Raw genomic sequence first — 20,964 nt, 5'->3', positions numbered from 1 at the left:
TATGATTTCAGTCGACTTCCCCTTAAATGTACGTAAACTTTTCCCTTTGAGTCGGTTTATTTACACACAGAAGAATCCAAGCTATCCACATGCAATGCATCACCACAAACCACGTAAGACCGATTACTCCGCTAATTGGTCAGATGTTTCTGGGACAGGGCGGGAGCAACAAGGTAATACAGGAAGAAAGGTCCTGTGTTCTGGACTAGTGCGTATTTCTATGTAGTGTGAGTACGGTCAAGCTAGCCGTGTCTCACGTGTCCATTCGTGGTCAGAGTATCAACACTCAACCAAACTAAACAAGGCAGGTGTGAAAACAACCTTAGGCCGTTCATCAATACTTTCTGACTTCCCTACCCAGTCGGTGGTACAGTGGCATATATAGTTTCATGTTTCAACAAAAAAAGGCTCAGTAACAGAAGACAAAACAGCTGGTCACAGTAGTTTTATGTTACGCAAACAGGAGTAAAAAGTGCATCTGTTGAGGAATATTTCCAGCTGTGGGTTAATACAGATTTGGTGCTCCAGTTAGATTTTACGTGCAGTAAAACGGTGTATGTGGGATCGACTTAAAATACACTACATACATCGTTGGTTTGGGCCTTTTTGTGGGTCTACAGAATAACAAGGTAATTTAACATATAAACCTAAATAAAGAGAAGGGGATCCCTTACCTGTGGCAGGGAAGGAGCAGGGGCCAGGTTGACATCATTCTGGGCAGGGAACTCTCCCACTATCGGACCTGGTGAACACAAACAACGCACAGGTCAACCCAAACCAACCGGGCGTCTAGATGAAGACCATGAAACCAACACGTGAAATACAGATACTCACAGGAGTCCATCTCTCTGGACAGGACGTGCACGGACACCTTGTGTCTCTTCGGGGCTTCGACAGTCAGCCGGTCCTGCGGCGACATGGGACAGACAAGTGAGATGACGCAGGGAACATTGTTGCTGGGTGACTCGTTTTTCATGACAAACAGCATCATTACTACCAAATTTAGAATGTTATTCCTGATTGAAATGCCCAAATATATATATATATATATATATATTTATTTTTTGGGGGTATAAAAACACATCCACAAGTTGCAATGACTCATCATCACTGTATTAAAAGCGCTTAAAGAGACTCGATGTGGCCTGGTCTGACCCGGTGTTTTTCACAGCGAGTCTGGGAGCAGTTATGACAGCTCCGTGAACATTTAGCTACACAGTCTGGCCTCGTCCCCGTCTCAGGCTGGAGGATTATATTAGACTGAAAATGTGGCTCCTTTGCAGCCAGACAGCATCAACACTGGCCACCGCAAAACTACGAAAGTAAAGAAAATGCTCTGCGATAGCAGCTTATGTGACATTGGAAATGCATTAGGTTTATTGTGCATGGGGTCTGTAATGGCTTCTGCTTGGCTGAGATAACGTCAATTCTTTCAGCCGCTATGTGTCTCTGGCCCCGGCTGGCTGTCATTAAGGTAGCTGTTATGCTGTCAGCGGCCTGTTTGGGAATGGGGACCAAACTTAGATGACCAAATTGTCTCCGTAGTATCGAGTTTTGAAAAAACGCCTGGTCATTCAATACCACATTTTTTATACCTAAGGATTAAATCTCATTAGGGTCAGTGAGCTAATAAGCATGCAGCATGCTTGTATCAAGATCTATTGATGCTGGTGATTGACTGTCTTATCTTTAAAAAGCACAGAGAGGGGGCTCACATGTGTGCTGTGGTATGTTTTTAAAGACTGGACTACAAGGAGCTGTAAAATTACATTTATTTATACTGTAATGTGGTCATTTCTCTGGTAAAATGGATTTTAACAAATAGGTATGAGAAAAGTAACGTTCAGGGACCTGTACCCAGCCCTAGTCCTGTGTCAGTGTCACCTCCAGCTATGAATAGCAGCAGTAGGCAGGAGGAGATAAACGCTGGGACGGCAGACTGATTTCAATAATACGGTACCGGCAGACCTCAGGTGCTAATTTATGTTTATTACCTCCGCCAAGGAGGTTATGTTTTTGGTTTGGTTTGTTAGCCTGTCTCTTAGCAGGATTACCAAAGAACTACTGGCCAAATTTCTATTAAACTTGGAAGGGTGTAGCATGGGCCAAAGAAGGAGCCTTTTAATTCGGTAATAAACGGTCGAGTTTGAACTTCCATGACAACGGGGCAAACTCCAGTGTGATATGATCAAAAGGCACCAAAACAGCAACTAAATGGACCTGGCTGGTGGACAGTTTTCAGAATGAACTTTGAACCTCAAATGATAAAGGTTTAATAAATAATCACGGTGACCAAATACTGTCCAACACTGAACACATAATTTGTCAGATCATATGATGAACAAATTGTATGTTTAAGTAGTATTTTTAAACTAAGGTGATGTTAAAACGTACAATGGCATAACCCTAACTTAAACCATTAAAACCAAAGGCAACAGATATTAACAATGGACTGTGTCAGTGCTAATTTTCTCTTAGGAAACATGCCTTCAAAATGATTGACAGACCCTGTAAATATTTCATGACTCATAAAATGTAGGGTTATTGTTGTAATTTAGACACCTCTGGTGTCAATACAGAATTAAACACAGCCAAAGTACCACAATTAAAGTCAAATGAGCTTTATAATTTAAGGCTCTTCAAATAAAATTGTTACTGCTGGAGGAGTAAATGCACCAAGGGAGTAATTTTAGAGACATTAGGTTGTTATTGTCATAATAAAAGATGTGATACAATTCTCAAAGCTCAGATTTATTTGGCGTTTATGGTTTTAGCATTAAAGAGGATTAGAATATCGGACCTCCGAATGTAATTAGTCTCGCTTTACCAGACCCTCTTTCAAAGTTCATTGGAGGAGAGTCTGGCTACTCCACATATCATTCGGACATGGGATAAAAACGTGCTTTGGTTTAATGGCATTTCTTTAAACCAATCACAATGATCATCGCAGGGCACTAAACTCCGCACAGAGCTGCTGCAAAATGGTCATGCGAGAGAAAACTGAGATCGGACAGAGTCTAGCTAGCTGTCTGGATTTACAATGCAGAGATCTGAGAAGCAGTTAACAAAAGCCCTCAAGACTCCACCAAATTTAAAATCCCAACACAAAGAAAGCGGAAGGAAAATACATGCATCTGGACCAATCCTGGAAGTGGAACGCAAATGATATAGACTAGGAAGCCATAAACCTAAAGTGATTCTTGGCCAACTATTTCATCAGCCAACCCTCTATAGAAAGCCTTGATAGCTCATAACATTAAATATATGTATATATTATTTTTTCAATATTAAATACAATACCAGTTTTTAATGTTAAATGACCAGCAGTTGCCTTAGAAAGTTAATATTGGTTTGAACCTGAAGCAAACAGACCCCCATTTGACAGTTCTGATGTCTGTCCAATGCAGTCAAGGGAAGAGACATTGTATGACATAAAGTTGTACTACTTACTCTGTAGAAGTGCATTATGTTTTCTTTACTTAGAGTCTTCAGATAGGACACTTCGGTGTTATCTGCAACATAACAGGTAAAACAGTTTGTGTCAGTGAGTTGGCCAGCTTTATTTTTGGTCAAAATGACTGATGCTGCATAATAATGCCACTGAAAGCACATGTCAATAGGTTACATGTTAGTTTGTTTAATCGCTTGTGGAAAACTGATATGTGAGACTTGAGCTGCCAAGTATAACTTCACAATATTAATTTTTGCCTATTGTTTTTTGAACAGTTTGATGGTAAACCAAAGCATACTGGTAACATGGAACCCAACTATGCAAAATGATTGCTGAATCAATCAAAGGGAAAAAATGATCTAACAGCAGCTCTCTCTCAAAGTGGAAGCAGACTGTGTAAGCGGTGACTGATGGTGTGTGTAGTAGGTTTTGCTGTGCCCTTTGAGTGTGTTAGCTGCCCTCTCCCTCCCGACCGTCCGACCCACCTCGAACATTGCTAGTATCAGTAATCACCACCGCTCCCTTGGCAGACTTTCAGTATTGCCATCACTCCGGGCTTTAGGCAGATTACCAGTGAATCAGGCCCATTACAATCCATTATAGCACTCAGGAGAGCGCAGCAGGAGAGGTATGCGACTGCTGTAGATTATTTCAGGGTATTTCAGGGAATCAATCCAAAATGGGTGCAGCTCTAAGAAACATCTGGCTCACCTCTGGGACTGACCAAAACATTGATAATTCTCAAGAAGCTGTAGTTGACTTTCTACATAACAAGCCCTTTATACATCTAGATAAAAAAGAATTAAAAAAAAAAAAAATTCCATCTACTTAAAAAGGGCACATATGATCCAAAACTAAACATGATTACAATTTCGCTTTGAGTGAAGGACAGCTGGAAGGTCTCACCTCTATCAAAATTATACTGCTGAGAGATGATTTCTCCCCAGTACTTGGCACACTCGGCTGACAGCTTCTTAGGCTTGTCCAGGCGGCGGATGGCCAGGGCCTGGATGTGTTTCTGGAAGGCTTCCTCGCTCATCTCCTCCACAGCCTTCTCCATGGTGCAGAGGAAAGCCTCCACGCGGCTCTCCAGGTAGTGGGGCGCCTTTTCCGACTGGATGATAAAGCGCAGGCCTTGCACTCCGTTGGCCCGCCGGGGTCCACTGAACACAATGTAGCCTGGGGAGTGGAGAGGGTAGGACGACAGACCGGGTACTTTAGCTTGTGCAGAGAAAACTTCCATTTCACTCTCAGGGTTCAAAAAACATTTTACAGGAAGGATTTGGTGAAGCGTCCTCATTTTGTTCTCATCATCGTCTCTGTATTTAACTTGATATTAGCTTTAGGTCCGGCACTAAAGTTACAGCACTAGTTCCTAAAAAAGTGGTTCAATCCATTCATTCTCTAAGTTATTAAACAGCATCATGGTTGACAGCACTTTAGAAACTTCATTCTAGTTTCTGGTCTTGACATAGTTAATTACATTAATTACAAAATGCAGATTAAGGCTGCATAATCCTCAAAGAAAATGCCTGTATCCATAACCTTGCAGCAAAAATGAACAACTTCCATCGTTTTATTCTCGTCTTTGCAAACACTTTTTTTTTTCCGCAGACGATATGTTCTACATCACTTTCTGTGGGCTTACCCAGCTGTTCTTTGGTTCTCAGTGTGTTGAAGCAGGGCTCAGAGATGATCTGACAGAACAACTCCAACAGCATGTTGTCGTGGGTGTTCTGCATGTCTGTCTGATAGTAGATCTCAATGCCACAATTGTTGTGCACCTCGTTCCTCTGCTGGTAAACATACCAGCCACCTGAGAGGAACAGAACAATGTTTATTCTTTTCAGTACTGTAATCGTACCAAGTAAACCCATTCATTTGGAGATGCATTATTGACAGGGGAGGATATGTATGCAATTTGTTTATCTGCATCTATCAGATACGGGCACTGAAGAAGTAAAGAGTTGTTTGTATTAAGTAATAATTTCATTACATATTGTCATACTGTTCCTGTTTTTATGAAAAGAAAACAGATTATGGAATAGGTAGGAAGACAGAATATGATGAGCATTTTAAATGTCTTTCTGGTATGTCTGTGCAGATCAGATTGACACAAAGTCTAGATGATTCCGTCAAAAACATGACTAGGCCGTGCAGGGATACGTTGAGGACAATACTTCAGTGTAATATATTGACTTAGCCGAAACTAGCCTTTTCATTAACCCACAATCCCCTGTGATGAATGAACTCTCATATACATGGGAAATAATTTCACCAGCCTAGCTACATATATGCCCTGTATATTCAATTCAATTCAATTTTATTTATAGTATCAATTCATAACAAGAGTTATCTCAAGACACTTTACAGATAGACCACACTCCATAATTTACAAGGACCCAACAGTTCTAGTAGTCTCCTCCAGAGCAAGCAACAGTGCAACAGTGGCGAGGAAAAACTTCCTTTAAGGCAGAAACCTCGGTCAGACCCAGGCTCTTGGTAGGCGGTGTCTGACGACCGGTTGGGGTTAGAATGAAGAGTGGAAATAACAAAATATATAATAATATATATAAAATCCAAAAGGATGATCCAAAGGATGATCCGTATTCACTGTTGCCTTAAGCAACACAAGTCATGTCTGCAAAAACTGATGAGCTGTTTCAATTGGAGATATGCAGTTATGCCTGAACACTTTGCTCAAGGCATAGAAGAGTGAAGCAAGAAAGTTCAGACAGAGGACAGTGGTGACACTGTCCAGAAAGGCGGAGAAAGACATTCTGCTGAATGCCAACTTTGGGCTTTTTCGTCTCCTCTTGCCTTTCATCTGTACTTGTACTAAATTTTGCTTAGAACTAAACACAGAGGAGCCACTGGTTTTGCATTGGGGTTTCCCTTATGCAAAAATGGATGGCTCTTGCTGTGGGGTTAAGTCTGAGTTATTGTGATCAAGCTCCCTTTGAATAGAGGACGAGTTGAAGCTGGGTAGTGCAGGTGCCTTTATGTACATGCTGGCGAAGCACTTTGGCTGTGCGTTCAGGGAGTGCCATGTCCTTAAACATCTCCTCTTCTTTCTCAACATGTTAAAAGTTTTAGTTGAAAAATAATTAAAATAAGCAACAGTAAAACATTTTGGAAAGCTAAGCTCTTTGATTACAGCTACAGTTGGTAACTTTCTAAAAACGTCATATTTGTTCAAACTGTCACTATTTTTCAACAGAACTACAAATCAGATAATCTGGGAAAACTAAAATCACATTCCCCTGCCTCCTCCTGGGGCTGCTAACGCCATAGGGAAAACAACCAATCAGAGCCAAAAACACTGATGTAAAGTGTGAAAATGTCAGGCATTGGGTGTTTTGTTTGGCCAAAGTTAGACAACACACGGTCAGACTTTTAGTCAACTCAAAAGAAGTAAACAATACACATTAAGAGGGGAAAAAATCTATTACTTTAAATGCCCAAATAAATAATTTTTTTGTTTTCTGTGTCCTTGTAACAAAAAGTCTGTTGGTCAAATTAGTAGTGACATCATGCTCGAAAATTGTGTTTAAATTGTGGCCATTGGGCTTTCTTTCCGACTATATTTGGATCACGTGGTGACTTTAACAAAGATTAATGTATAACTGGACAGATTAATGGGAACGTTTGGCTCTTGAGCTTTCAGCTGTGAGTGTAATAATGCGTTTCTCTGATAGACTGTCAGCCAGTCCGTCATTTCATAATCCAACTTTGTGTTTACATCCGTTAGGTCCTTTTCATGCACTCCTGCTCTTTGCCTGACTGGCAGCCTGGAGCCAAGCCTGGAAATACCCTTGATGAGACACAGGATGTGTCCAGGTGGCCATGCACAGCTCTGGTTTTCCTCTCCACACCGCTCGACTTTCCTAATGTATTCAGAAAGCAAGCAGGTGCTTTGCTTGGCGTGTGTGCATTCATCTTTGAGCTGAGGGGAAGGTGTGTGTGTGTGTACACATTTTGCTCAATGAAGTCCTTTTCCAGTCAGTGACTATATGTTCTTCAGAGGGAAATGAGGGATGTTGAATTTAATCAAGTCTTCACAAATGCAAGACAGCGTCAACGATGACGAGGGAGAAAGCCCCGGATGGGGACTCTTTTGCATGGCTGCCTTGGAGACAGCCATGACTGGCAAATTATGATTAAGAGTGCTTTACCGGTGTGTGTACGGGATATGGGGGAGTACTGGACCTACCGTCTGGAACCTGCACCTCTCTGTAGCGTATCAGTTGGCTCGGCAGGAGGGGCTTTGTGTGAGCATGCTCAATGAGCGTGTCCTCCACCATTTGCATCATGCCAAGAGCAGACTAGGGAAAGAACAGGGAGGGAAAGGAAAGTACTTTAGTCACAAAGAAAGCATATTTAAGGGCAATTCTACTTTAAGAGCTTATAATCATAGCTAAATGGTACATGATATTTTCCAATTGAAGAATTTGTAATTTAACTTTCCATTATGCAGATACTTCTTTAACAGGGCTGCTATTTCAGTCAGTAACTTTCTATGTACATTACCCAGAATTGCTTCTGACATTTCCCAAAAAGCTGCATTAGCTGAGACCAGAATTAAAGCTGAATCCAAGAAATATTGGACCTTTTCCATCCTCAATTTGTTGATTTAATCACTAACGGATTGCACTCACATGGGAAAAGCTTTGCTCTCTCAGCCTACAGCTAAATACTACAGTGAGGTTAGCTTGATATTCCATAGTCAAGGTTTTCCCCCTTCATTAACTTGCTATGCAGATGGATTGGACATTCTTTTTGCAAAGTTTTGGACACTTCTGTTGCTACCCTTATACGGAGAAACAATGAACAGAATTTAGCTATTGAAGCATCAAAATAATCCACAGCAATGTTTAGTGAAACAATGTACTGCTTACTCAGGAAAATCTACAGATCTCACAATGGGCACTTTTAGCATTTGCTTTTAACCGTCAGCAGAAAATGGTTTAAAAATAGTTACATTCTGTAAGTTAGAAGTGGGATGTCTCACTAGAAGATATATCACACAACTTTAGAGATAAAACCAAAATCGCTAGGGGATTAAAATGTGGGGGGGGGGGGGGACAGATCCATCTATCTATCTATCTATTCATCCATCCATCTTTTGGAAAGTGTTAAACATAAAGTATGCAATTTTCTGCCACTAGGTCACCATAGTGGTCTCTCAATCGAAACACAGACTTTTGATGATGTCTTGAAGTCTTCATTGCTAAACAACGAATGGGAGCGGACGGCACCTAGGGGGGACCGGCTGTTGTCCACTCTCATTCCAACTGAAGGTTTTTTTAGCCCAGGGCTGTTAACGATGGTCAAAACAATCATATTACAAATAACTATCAGCGTGTTGAACATTAAAAATATTTCCTTACGGTTTAAATACCAAGTATTAGTATGAGCCACTTAGCACACTGTAGTATTGAAATGTATTCATAAATTAGGTCTTTACTGTATTACTGTGTTGCAAAGTAGCATGTAATTAAAACAATTTTTTTTTTTTTATGTTTTATGGGGATGTGTTCAGCCATCTATTTGAATAATTGGCCTGCTTGTCTAACGTTATTAAGTATATTTTTCCCATCAAAACAAGACTACCTAATTTTGCATCCACCACACAGCCTCATATTACATGGCTTATTTGCCTAACTACTTGGTCAGTTCCTTCTCTGGCTTGATATGAGCAGGACTTTGACGACAAAATGGGTCATTGCTCCCGCTGGGGAGTCTAATTCTCTCTCCACCAGACTGTAACACAGTCATCATTACAAGCAGTAAGGCGGGTGCTGTGAGAAGCAGAGACCTCATATAAAATAAGACTTGACCTCAGAATCTTATAAGAGGTTTTTGACAAAAATCATCTGTGTTACCTGCATACCTGTGATGCGTTCAGCATTCACTGAGAAAAAGGCAAAACCTAGAGCTTCGGTACTCGGACAGTAAAAAAAACATTGACTAACGACAAACCTCCTTGGGGATGTTGCCATGGAGAAGGGCTTCAATATGTAGACGTGACAATAGCTGAGGTATGAAGGCCTTGAGGCGTGAGAGAGTTACATCTGGAATACAGATCACAGACAACAGCAATCAATCAAAAACAATTTCCCGAGACTGAATAAGGAAGGAAAAACATAAGCATAACCAGTGTGTGTGTATATATATTTTAATTGCACAGCATTCCAGTCACGAACAAGACAAAAAACGGTCACACATTAGACAAACAAGCAAGCCCTGTAAAACACAGACACACCTGTACAAAATCAAGGCTGTCTTAATGTGGCTAATCTGAATTCAAGCAACGTCTGACCTAAATTCAAGGATAAGCTTCTACAGGGACACACAATTTATGTTAATGATTGTGTGTCCACAGAAACATACAGACACATACAAACCCACACACAAGAGACTGAAAGTGTCTCATAGACTCCATACAGGGGAGAGCAGGAGGTTAAGGACACCGATAAGGGGACACATAATCGGAGGCCCGGCAGTGTTTCCTCTATTTTGATGGCGGCTCGCCAGGGTAAAATTTCTGCCGCCATGGTATAGGGCAGACGCACAACAGGGTTTCCGCTATGTACACGGCCGCTCCTTCAACTGTTTATGAACGGTCACAAAGTCATAATTACACAATTCTGCAGAGCAGTCTGCTCTAGTGAACTCAAGCAAAATGTTATCACTCTCTCTCCATGAGCAACTGGAACTGTGACAGGACGTCATCACTTGTAAAGTCATGGCGACCACTAAAAAATGGGGATTACTACTTGTTACTCAATCTAAGGCTAAGTGACAAACAAAACAAAAACCGTGGGAAAACAACCGCGACATGAAAGCCGCACTCACGCGGGTCCCGTGAAATATGACAACTAGTTTATTGTAAATAGCATTGTGGACACTTGGACACAATGTGTAAAATGAGCGGCGACGTAAAATCACCAGTTTCAGGTAACCTTCCTACTTTCTAACCTTACTGTCTATTTGCTGGATGGTCTCAAGGTAACAGTCGGTAGCTAACATTAGCAGATAAGCCCACTGACAGTGACGTCATTTGTTCATATTTTGGCACAATGCTCCTGACCGTAGTGGTCATAGAGAGTGAAAGTGTGATGTGAGATTCTAAAAACGGAAAAAACTACAGCTGTTTTCAGGAAACGTTAATTGAACCGCAGCTGAAAACAAATTCTAGAGAAAACAGTCCCCTGGTGACAGGGCTGCAGGCTTTGACCCTGCAGGTTAATGCGTCTCATATGAATTTGAAGATAATCTGTGTAACGTTAAGCTCCATGGTAAAAAACTAAAAAACAAATATAGCAATTTGCCCTTCAGGTTTCAGACAGACAGGCATCTGCTGAACAGCCTTGGCATTCAAATGAGGATTTAAGGAGAAGAAAATGAAATGACCAATGTGAGGAGGTAAAGAGTAGCCCTCTATCGACTGTAAGCCTAACAAACACATTATACCTTTAGCACAGGAATTCAAGTTTATGAAACAGAGAAAATTGTGAAATTTCAGTTATACATTGTCCCTACAGCCACTAAGTTATTAAATCTCATACAACCAGCTACATAGCGCCAGCTAGAAGCTTCACACGCTCAGTTCTGGCCTGAAAAGAGGGTTGACTATACATTTGTTCTGCATTTCAGTCAACTCAGTTTGGCCCCCAGTAGAAAAGGGACTAATACACACAAGAGCTGACCCTTAAAACAGAAGTAAAGAGATAAAGAGGATCCATCCTCACCCTCCAAAGCCTCTTTGAGCTCATCTTTGGTCCAAGCAACCTCGGTCATTAGTAGACGGAGGTAGTACATGGCGTGCTGGTGAGGCTGCTCTGCTCTGAAGTTATTCAAAGACCTCATATACTTCAGGGAGAAAAAGAAGTCAGTTCAAGGTCAACATTATGAACTACATTTAAAAAAAGGAAAGAAAAAAATGTCTTCAGTAACTACTGTGGCGTATTTAAACAACTACTGTTGTTACTTAAATGTCCTAATGTTGTAAGGCACAGTAACAATAGATCAGATTAGATTAGATTAGATTGATAGATTCTGAAAATGACTCATAACTTTGTACTGATGATGAAGTTGCAGTCAGAGCTTACCGCTTCTTTGATGATATCAAAGCGCTTCTCATCAATCACAAATGTGGCCATCTTCTCAATGATCTTCTTCAGCAGGATGTGCTGTTTGTCACTGTAACCTTTAACCGACAGCTTCAGCAGACAGTGATAGAGGACAGATGGTACATGAAAGATAAGGTCAGCCTGAAACTGTGGTTTCATTTGTTGATTTGAAAGTTGTTGGTCTTTTTCCAGTGGTATTTTAGGCCTTTTATTAGATAGGAGAGCTTTACACATGACAGGGGAGCGGGAGAGAGAGAGAGCGTGCGACATGCAGCAAAGGGCCGCAGGTCAGAATCAAACACGCTTAACGCGGCCTTGAGAACTAAGCTTCTGTATATGGGAGAACACTCTACCAGGTAGGTCAAAACCTGATTTGAAGGCTTTGACCTACCGCTATTTATTTATTTATGTGTGCATTTATTGGCTGGGAAAATGATCGTTAGGAAAAGCCCATCACTTCCTTGCTACAGATGAGTCACCACTGCTACAGTAATTACAAAATATGTAACAGCACACCTAGATTTGCCTTAAATGTTCCGATAACATTAAAATGTGGAGAAATATATATTAATAAAAAGATTCCGATTGACCACAATGGTTGGGAAAAAAGGTAACAAAAAGGCTGATCTATATTAAGAAGCACCACTTTACCATCTACTGCGGTGCAAACATATTTCACTTTGGTCTCTTAGGGAGTCAGAGCAGACAATTCTTTTTAAACAAATTAGCATTTTAAAAATGGAAAAGAACAGTCAAGGTTATTTTAAGCCTCTACTTTTGCAATGTCATCTGCCCCTTATGGCCCTTCATGATTCAGCAAAACCTCCAGCTACATGGCTACGCTCTCAGACTCATCCCATTCCTCCCCACTGCCTGTCGCTTGGTCTCTGCGGTGACACATGTTCAAAGTAATCTCTCCAAACATCATTAACTTTGACAAACATTCGGCCAGCCACACCAATACTGCTGACTCAAATCAATTACATACAGACCTTTACACAACTAAAAAAATAGCGGTCTCTAAGGACACACCAGAATCACTGATGAGAGGAAGCTAATGAATGCATAGTACTTCTAGGTCATGTGACAAAGGGTGCAAAGTGTTAGTGCAGGAGTTAGAAAAGCTTGAAAAAGAAAAGAGCAAACCACCACCCCCGCAAACCAGTTACGGGTAAGTTGTTACTTTGCTATAAAACAAACCCTGAAACAAACACACAACACTGAGAAAATTGTATTCATAAATTGCGGAAACAAAGAGGTGCCTGATTGAGCAAGTCACTTTCTATGTCCATTAAACTTCCTGGATACAGATCCATTTCAATGTCCTTTGTGCACTTGAATTAGCAGAATTGTGTCCTTAAATATGTCAGAGAATCTGCATCATTTGGCTTTATTCCTGGCATCTTGCAACAGGACACTTTTTCAACTGTGAAACATTAAAAGTGAGAGAATGACAGCCAAAAGAGCAAACACTAAGTATGACAAGTAGGTAAAATCTTGCCATCCAGTCTATTTCTCCTACTTTCAGACACATATGCTGTCGGAATATATTATCCTGAAAGAATTTTGGAAGTGAATCTGTAATAACAGTCATCCTTTTCTGAAACAGCCAGGATTCAGTGTACACTTAAAAGTAAGCACATTTAAAATTTGTGAGTTTTAATGCCACAGGGGCCTAAAATGAAAACCTATTTTATTAATTAATTTCAAAAACACTAATCTTAGAAATGAAAGTCTTCTAGCAAAGACTGAGGTGTCAAGGCATTTCAAAATTAAATCTTAACCCAAGTAGAAATAAAACATAATAGCGTATGACATTTCAAGAGGACTGTATTCAGTTATCCTATAGTAAAATGACATTAAGTTGGTGTTTGCAGGGAATGCAGTAGCAAGCAGATAGTCCTTAAGGTTGGATTAACAGGACGCACAGCACTTCACGTGATCAATCAATCAAACTGAGCGTGGAAAACCAAGCCATTTCCACACCCTGCCAAAGCCTTTATTTCCCTCCAGACTTCAAACGGCTTACTCACGAGGATGGCATTCATCCCCGAGGATAGGCCATACACCAGCCCGGCCAGGCGGGCTGCATATGTATACTCTTTTAAATCGTCCTTCAGTAACATGAGTAACAAGTAGGTCATGTTGCAGTGCAGGGGATCTGCGTATAGGTAGCGACTAATGGAAGGGGGAAAAAAAGAACAAAAATACATGTTTGTTGGGAATGAGGGGTTGTCAAAAAAGACAAAGCAAGTATAAGAAGAAGAGTATGTATATGCAGCCTCACGACCAGCTTTTTGTCCTGTAAAATCTGTCGGACAACTATGTTCTATGGAAGATTCGTGCCACCACCGGATCAACCTTTAAATCATACATTCAACGCGGAGGGTGGAATGCCCTTTCACCTGATGTGATAAATACAGGTGTGCATTTAACCACAACACATCTAAAAGTGATGAATGACAATGATTGGTATGCCTGACAACGTGAGAAAATAATTACCATAAGTAGTTGTAGGAGGTTTGCGAAAGGCGGATGAGAAAAAAGGGGAAAAGGACTGATAAAGAATAAAGAGGAAGATGCCAGACTGGCCAGGTCTGGGTTGGAAGATTTTTTTTTTTTTTTTGCATGGGTGTGGTTTATCACTAGTTTTGACAATAACAGACGGACAATTGACTATCACATACAGTTCTTTTTTGTAAATACCGAACCTTTTTTCATTTATTGTATCATCTTGTTAGATGAAAACCTTCCAGTCTGGCCATATAGATTGCTTAAAATGACCAGTCAACCCAGGCCTGGCTGAGTAACAGTAGCCCAGTCTGAGGATGGTAAAGCTTGGGGACCTAAGGTCTGGGATGCAGCGTGAGGGCGATGGGGAGGAATTTTGAATACTTACATACATCCCATAGACGGTATTTTGGAGGTCATAGTTCAAGCCAGCTAGCTCGGCTGCATATGCATACTCGTTGAGGGAGTCCTTGAGGAGCTCCAGGTATAAATACGCCATGTTACAATGCAATGGGTCCACGTACGCAAACGGGCTGTAGAGAAAACGTCAGTCGTCAAACAAAGCGAAGAAACAAAGCGTAGACACATTGGTTTCTACATTATCTCTTAGTAGAACTGAAGGTACAACAAATAAGGTATATTAAATAACATAGTTCTACACAACAACATACAATTAACTGTAGTTATTAGTGTTGTAACAGTACAAATGTTCCAGTTTTGGTCGTTAGGTGACTTGTTACAACCTATGAACCAAATTATTAAAGTATAATAAACTGTAATTAAAGTGCCACACCGAATGGTTTAGAAGTAAGTAAGTAAGTTGCCGACTATCTTTACATAGCAAACAGTTGTTCGCTGATATAATAAGGTTCTTGCCTTCATCTAAGAGGCGACAGCCTCGATCATTTCTGATATGGTCTTTTTTTTTATTAGATGCTGGCGAAATGCAAAATGAACACTTCCGTCAGGTCCTTTAAAGATTAAAATGTAATTAAAAAATATATATATTTTGTTTTTGTAGAGCTGCTACAAGAATTGATGATACATCTACTTGAACGTACAAGTTGATTTACAGGTGAAAAACTTGTATCTATAGTTGCAGCTGAACTACAAAGCTTCACAGTTAGTTACGCACCTGAAAAACTCAAAGTTCAAGCATGCCTTGGGCAGGAAGAACTTGTCATCCTGCTTGAACCACACCTTGCTCATAGCTGTGTCCTGGAAAAAAGAACACCACACACATACACAGGCAGTTCTTATTTCCATATTCATTTTTAAGGCCATTCTGAACAATATTTGTCTGCAGTCCCTGGAAATGAGAAGGCACACTTCATCAGCACATCACCACAAGGAGACTGTGTGCGTTTAAATAATCACATAATTTTGTTACAAAGTTACTTTGATTTGAACAGACGACACTACAGTATTTTTTTAATAAAAAGGCAGAGTGGCTTTTTTTCGTCTTTCCTTCAGAGAATAGAATATGTACCCTGCTATTAGCTTAGTTCCTCTGATCTTGACATAACGGCTACAACAGTACTAAATGTTTTACGTCTGAATCAAAATATTTTATCAGCATATGAAAGCATAACAAAGATTTCTAACAATTTGAATTTAAGCAAGGATCATCCAATGCAGTTACTGGGTAATTAACACTAGAAAGACCAAAGTGTAAAACCTGTCTGGCATTTTTAAATGCATGTAACTCTGTTAATATGAAACCCTTTTATTTCTCAGTTCATGACTTTTCCTAAAGTGGGTTTATAAATCATCTAGCGAGTTATGGGGGTTGTGGCATAAAAAGAAAATTAAAAATATTATCATTTATACCTAAAACCGCCAGCAGATCATTTTTACCCCCGCTGTACATTTCTGTATTCAGCATTCACAACACTGCTGGTTGCCTAGTAACGAGTATTGTTTACACGTCTTTTGACAAGGCAGCTGCCATATCACAAGCTGAAGCAAGCTTGATATGGACAGGAGTTCGGCTCATGGGCAGATCATTGGCTCGTCTTTTTCATCAGAGGAGGAATCTTCATCTAAGGACGAGTCGCGTCCAGCTTGCCCCGTACATTGCAGCGCTGCCGCCCTGAGACACTGAAGTCACAGGTGCCTCAACAGTCAGGCAATAACGTTACACATCCTAGTAAGACGTAACCCATGTAGCATTTTCTAACGCTAGCTTAAGTAATGGTAAATACTTATAATTTTACTTGTCGGCACAACTAATATGGTTCAGAAGTATCTATAACCGGGAACATGTAGAGTGCAGTCACAGGTTGTGTGTGCATGTTTGTGTGTTTTTGATTTGTAATAAAAAAGCCTAAATGGCCATAACCTGACTTTTAAGTACTTATTTTATCAAGTTGTACTTATTGCTTAAAAAAATTGATAAAAATGAATGACTTAACTGCTTCAAGATATGGCACATTTGCAAGTGTTGAATCTCTTATGGCAGCGGGTTTTAGGAGCAAATGGAATGCTGGCCTTCCAAGTGTTAATCCTGACCTTACTTTTCTGTACTTTGATAGAGTTGTGCAGCAAAAAACTTGCCTTGATTAAAGCGGGCACTGATGGAGAGTCTTTCTCAAGAGGGTAGATCTCAAAGTTGGTAGGGATGAACTCATTTCTCATCGGCAATTTGAACTTGCCGTTGAGGTCTGCACCCGCCCATTTCTGAAACACAGGCGAAAAATAAGCAAAGAGTGTCTTACACACATTACATGGCAGAAAAAAAAGACTCCAAGTATTGTGAATTAATTAGAGCACTATGACTGCAAGGATTCACCTCGATGGACTCTTCAGAGATGGCCTCCTGTTTGTACTGCGTGCCATACCACTCTTCTGTCTTGTTGGTTTGCCCCTCAAATGACTTTGACACCACTGCAACTCTGGAAAAGGAAAGAGTAAAAAAAGGTAACGTTAAATGGATACAAAGATCTCTCTGCCAGTGCTGACGAGAGAGTCTATTTGTACGCACTGCACAAGATGAGATGCAAGTGGTTTTTACATTTGGATAATGTCTGAGGTTGTGGAGATCCAGTGTCACATTGTCTGCCTCTAACTGATGATGAGCTATGTTTAGAATTCCTATACACACTGTGTGCTGCATTTAGAGTGTGTTATACTGGTACCTAAACATTTATTCCATCACAAAGTGGCAGCAGCTTCTGTTTTGTTAAACAACTAAGACAACATGAAAACAAGTAGTGTATCAATAATTAGTGAATAGCGATTTTAGTAGGGGTGTGTCAAGACACTCAGCTCACAAGACGAGATTGGGTTCACAAGATTGAGACAAGATTTTAACACTGTTTTAAAGAAAAGTTCAATTAGAAATGGAAAAATACTTTTTACTCAGAATCAAGAAAGAAGGCTACTCTTTGTAGGCCAATTTTAAGACGAGGGGAGAACATTTCTCTTTGTTTAATGTCATTAAAAGTAAAGTTAGGTTTTGCTTTCTGTATCAGACTCATTTAAAGACAGGAAAGGAGAGCGATCCGCGCAAGTCAGCACCACACTGAGCTGCACCCTGCAGTCCATGTGTATGCCACGCAGCCGTATTCTCTACTGTTCTAACGCTGGGTTTTACGGGCAGTTTTGTACTATTGTAACTTTGTTACCGCACTGAAAAAGTGAACTCAAGAGTCAACTTTGTGAACCAGGCAGGCGATCTTCTATGCTAATTTAGATATCCAAGCCAGATTCTTCTTGCCAGATGTATTATAAGACCCACCAATTCAGACTTTGTCTACTGGCGGCTGCTCTGCTCTTGTTACCGATATCACAACAACAGTTTTACCTTGACGAGAAGTCTCAGCACATTCAAATCTTCAGATCTCGTTACACCTCTATTTTCTAGCACTTTAATTATGTAACCTGACTTGCTGTAACTTCACTTACGGCTGCTTGAACGGCACTGATACATAGACATAAGGAAACACTCGAAATATTGCTGGCAAAACACCAAGGTTAAATAGCCACTTGAGTAGAGGAAGAGTTTGGCATGCAAACTGTCAGGGTCAGCCAAAGAGGGCATGCAATCTCCTCCATGGTAAGCATTAAGGAATGGACTAATTACAAGTCTGCACTTTACTTGAAATAAAAGCAGATCCCCATACAATTCCTTAGAGTTAAGGCTACAATAGGGTAAGATTCAGACTTAAAGTTGGGCTGCAAAAGAGAAAATACTGCTATTACCACTATATGACATTTATTTGGTATGGTCCACCTGTGTGACAAAATGTATTCCTATTAAAAAAAAATTAAAAAACATTGTTTCATTCCGAAAGAAATGGCTGTACCTCTCCTTCAGCAGCTTAACAAAAGACAGAATGCAGGTCCAACTGTATGGTTTACTGTCATTATCTAGCTAGCTATGCTTATCACCTGGTGTTTAGGTCCAAAACAGTTAATTGTGGCTGCCAACAACTAGGTTTATCAACATACAATATAAAGCTATCTACCTGTGCTTTAACACAAAATACTATTTGGTAGACCAATCTCTCTAAATAACACAGGCATGTTAAACAAGTTTGTTAGTAACGATATTATATTGGACAAATTGTTCATGTTAAATCCTATGAGGATAGCAGCATTTCCAATTGAAAGAGGATAAACTTGATAATGTATTCCTGAGCACACATATCCATCTTGTGAACTAACTGACCATTTGAGGCTGCAGACATAATCAAATGTGTGAAGTTGTCTGGCATCCCTTATTAAGGCAGAACATTGAAAAGCCGTTTCATCCAAATATCAAAGAAGATCAACAACACTCTGTCACAGCAGACAGACCAATTTTTATCCTCTATTATTATCCTTAAATTATGTAACGCAGATACCAGTTATAAAGATAGAGCCAACTTGCTGGGCTATTTTTTGGGTGTTGCGTACAAATACACACATTATTACCAGTATATAAGGCTTGCAACACATGCATTTGTTAAAGTGAAATCAATAAGGAAATTGTTATGTGGTTGTATATAGTATAGGTAACACATAACATGGCATCAGCTTTTCTGTACATGACCGGAGAGTGTTGTTCTCACACTGACCTAACATGCTCTGGTCTCAGCTTATCCAGCACCATCTCGATCAGATCGGGCCTGAAGTCCTCCAACAGGTACTCTGCTGCAAGAATCTCTTCAAGAGGGTAGTACTGAAACATCAAGAGTAAACGGCCGTTAGCCTTGTACTGCTGGAGGTGGCACGAATAACTTTAAAACATTTGTGGAAAAGGCTAAAATAGTAATAAGTCTTCAACTGCCACTGTAGAAGACTGATAATAAACAGCATTTATGGATTTTTTCTTGGAGAGGGTGACTTTTTTTTTTTTTTTTTTTTTCAATGCCAAAACCTAACAAGGAGACACACAAGAAAAATTCTGTAATTATGGCAGCAGGGATGAATAGGTACTTAACCCTCATGTTGTCCTCAGGTCAAATTGACCCTATGTCAATGTTCTTTTTAACGACCCAATTGTAATTACCCATAAAACATGATTTATTCCACACAACGCTCTTTTGCAAGTACAAATTTCTACTTTCATTAATTTTGGGGTGGCTCATTCAATTTTATAGCATTTGAAGAAAAAACGTGAAGTGGTTTTGTATTGAGTAAAAGGTAACATATTCCAGTCTGATTATCCATTAACATACATTCCTTTAATTTTAGTGTAAATAATTCCTAATTTCTGTTTTGCTAACTCAAACATTAGGTATAATTTCCTATAAATGAGGTTTATTGTCCATACATTTACAAAATAACTGTAAACTAAAGTTAATAAGTTAGTGTTATGTAGTGTTAAACATCAAAAAAAGTGACAAACATTGAAAAATGTGTTGAAAAAGGGACAAAAATGTGAGGAAAAATTAAAAACACTGATAAAAAGCCTCAATAAAAGTGATAATTTTCAATTTTGACAGGAAGAAAACACAAGGGTTAAGTCAATGAACCTTGCTGAGACAGTCAGACAGGAAGGGTAGGAAATATAAAAGCCTAGCTTAACTCAGACTGTGCCTCTGCAAAATCTAAATCCTCTCTTTACAGAGTCAACAGCAGGATCAGGGAGCCAGATGACGACAGCAGGTACAGACGCAAAGAGCTGCATTGTGTCTCCCTGGAAACAATATTTGCAGATATAGAAGGGACCTACGTGTACAAGACCAGCCACTTTGGAAGTGTAGCCACGGGGTCGCTCTTTGTCCTTGAACCTGAAGGCCACTTTGTTTAAATCCTACAGAGAGAGCAAGAGATGTAACCAGTGAAATCACAGCACATATAACAGACATTTAAAGCCAGAACAGTGGATAGACATAATCAAGGAGAGCTTTACAATGGAAAGGATAACTTTTTCTCTAAGACCAAGAAGAGCAATCTTCCTCAGAAAATGGAAGAAACTGACTCTTTATATCAGATGAAATGGATGCTGCGTCACTGTTAATGTCTGTGGACATTAAACACACAGAATCACGTAAAATTAACTGTAGTACCCGACACAGTGTGCTTTGTCTTGTTTTCTGTAAACATATAAAAAATACTTTAAATAAAGAATTACAAAAAAAGATTTTTTTTTAGATTTTAAAATATAGGAACTTAATCTCCATGTTATTCTAATCCTTTAGGAAAGACAATTTTAGTAGAAACAAACTGTCACAGTGTAGTATAGAAAAATAGTACTATCCAGTTTCATTTGAAATGGTGGCTATGTTTAAGCAGACAAGATGGTGAAAATAGCTGGCAGGTTTGAATCCATCAGTCTCTGCTATCAAAGTCGGTGCTGCTCTATTAGTTTCTCCGCTTACCAGAAATAAGTAGGTCAAGTTTGTCCTGCCCCTCTGTCTGAAATGTCGCTGAACAGAC

At 39.9% G+C, this 20,964-nt stretch overlaps 1 protein-coding gene across 2 annotated transcripts in view; it reads right to left on the bottom strand.

Annotated features, from left to right (window-relative positions):
- ide (insulin-degrading enzyme) overlaps positions 1 to 20,964 on the bottom strand; it is a 32,917-nt gene that overhangs the window by 1,497 nt on the left and 10,456 nt on the right. Inside the window, exons 10-24 of one of the 2 annotated variants that reach the window (XM_034899233.1) lie at positions 20,258 to 20,338; positions 19,158 to 19,261; positions 16,889 to 16,991; positions 16,654 to 16,776; positions 15,233 to 15,315; positions 14,486 to 14,630; positions 11,566 to 11,676; positions 11,206 to 11,326; positions 9,434 to 9,525; positions 7,665 to 7,776; positions 5,100 to 5,267; positions 4,358 to 4,630; positions 3,451 to 3,512; positions 835 to 907; positions 675 to 742 (exon numbers count right to left, since the gene is read on the bottom strand). In XM_034899233.1, coding sequence (XP_034755124.1) covers positions 675 to 742; positions 835 to 907; positions 3,451 to 3,512; positions 4,358 to 4,630; positions 5,100 to 5,267; positions 7,665 to 7,776; positions 9,434 to 9,525; positions 11,206 to 11,326; positions 11,566 to 11,676; positions 14,486 to 14,630; positions 15,233 to 15,315; positions 16,654 to 16,776; positions 16,889 to 16,991; positions 19,158 to 19,261; positions 20,258 to 20,338 — 1,719 coding nt within the window. Of the gene's footprint in view, positions 1 to 674; positions 743 to 834; positions 908 to 3,450; positions 3,513 to 4,357; positions 4,631 to 5,099; positions 5,268 to 7,664; positions 7,777 to 9,433; positions 9,526 to 11,205; positions 11,327 to 11,565; positions 11,677 to 13,619; positions 13,765 to 14,485; positions 14,631 to 15,232; positions 15,316 to 16,653; positions 16,777 to 16,888; positions 16,992 to 19,157; positions 19,262 to 20,257; positions 20,339 to 20,964 lie in introns of both variants that reach the window. The other variant, XM_034899234.1, reaches the window with a different exon arrangement.

This window comes from Etheostoma cragini, chromosome 17 (genome assembly GCF_013103735.1).
Source record: "Etheostoma cragini isolate CJK2018 chromosome 17, CSU_Ecrag_1.0, whole genome shotgun sequence".
Taxonomy (NCBI): Eukaryota; Metazoa; Chordata; class Actinopteri; order Perciformes; family Percidae; genus Etheostoma; species Etheostoma cragini.
Note: the sequence above shows the minus strand (reverse complement) of the source record. Positions and strands in the feature narration are given on the sequence as shown.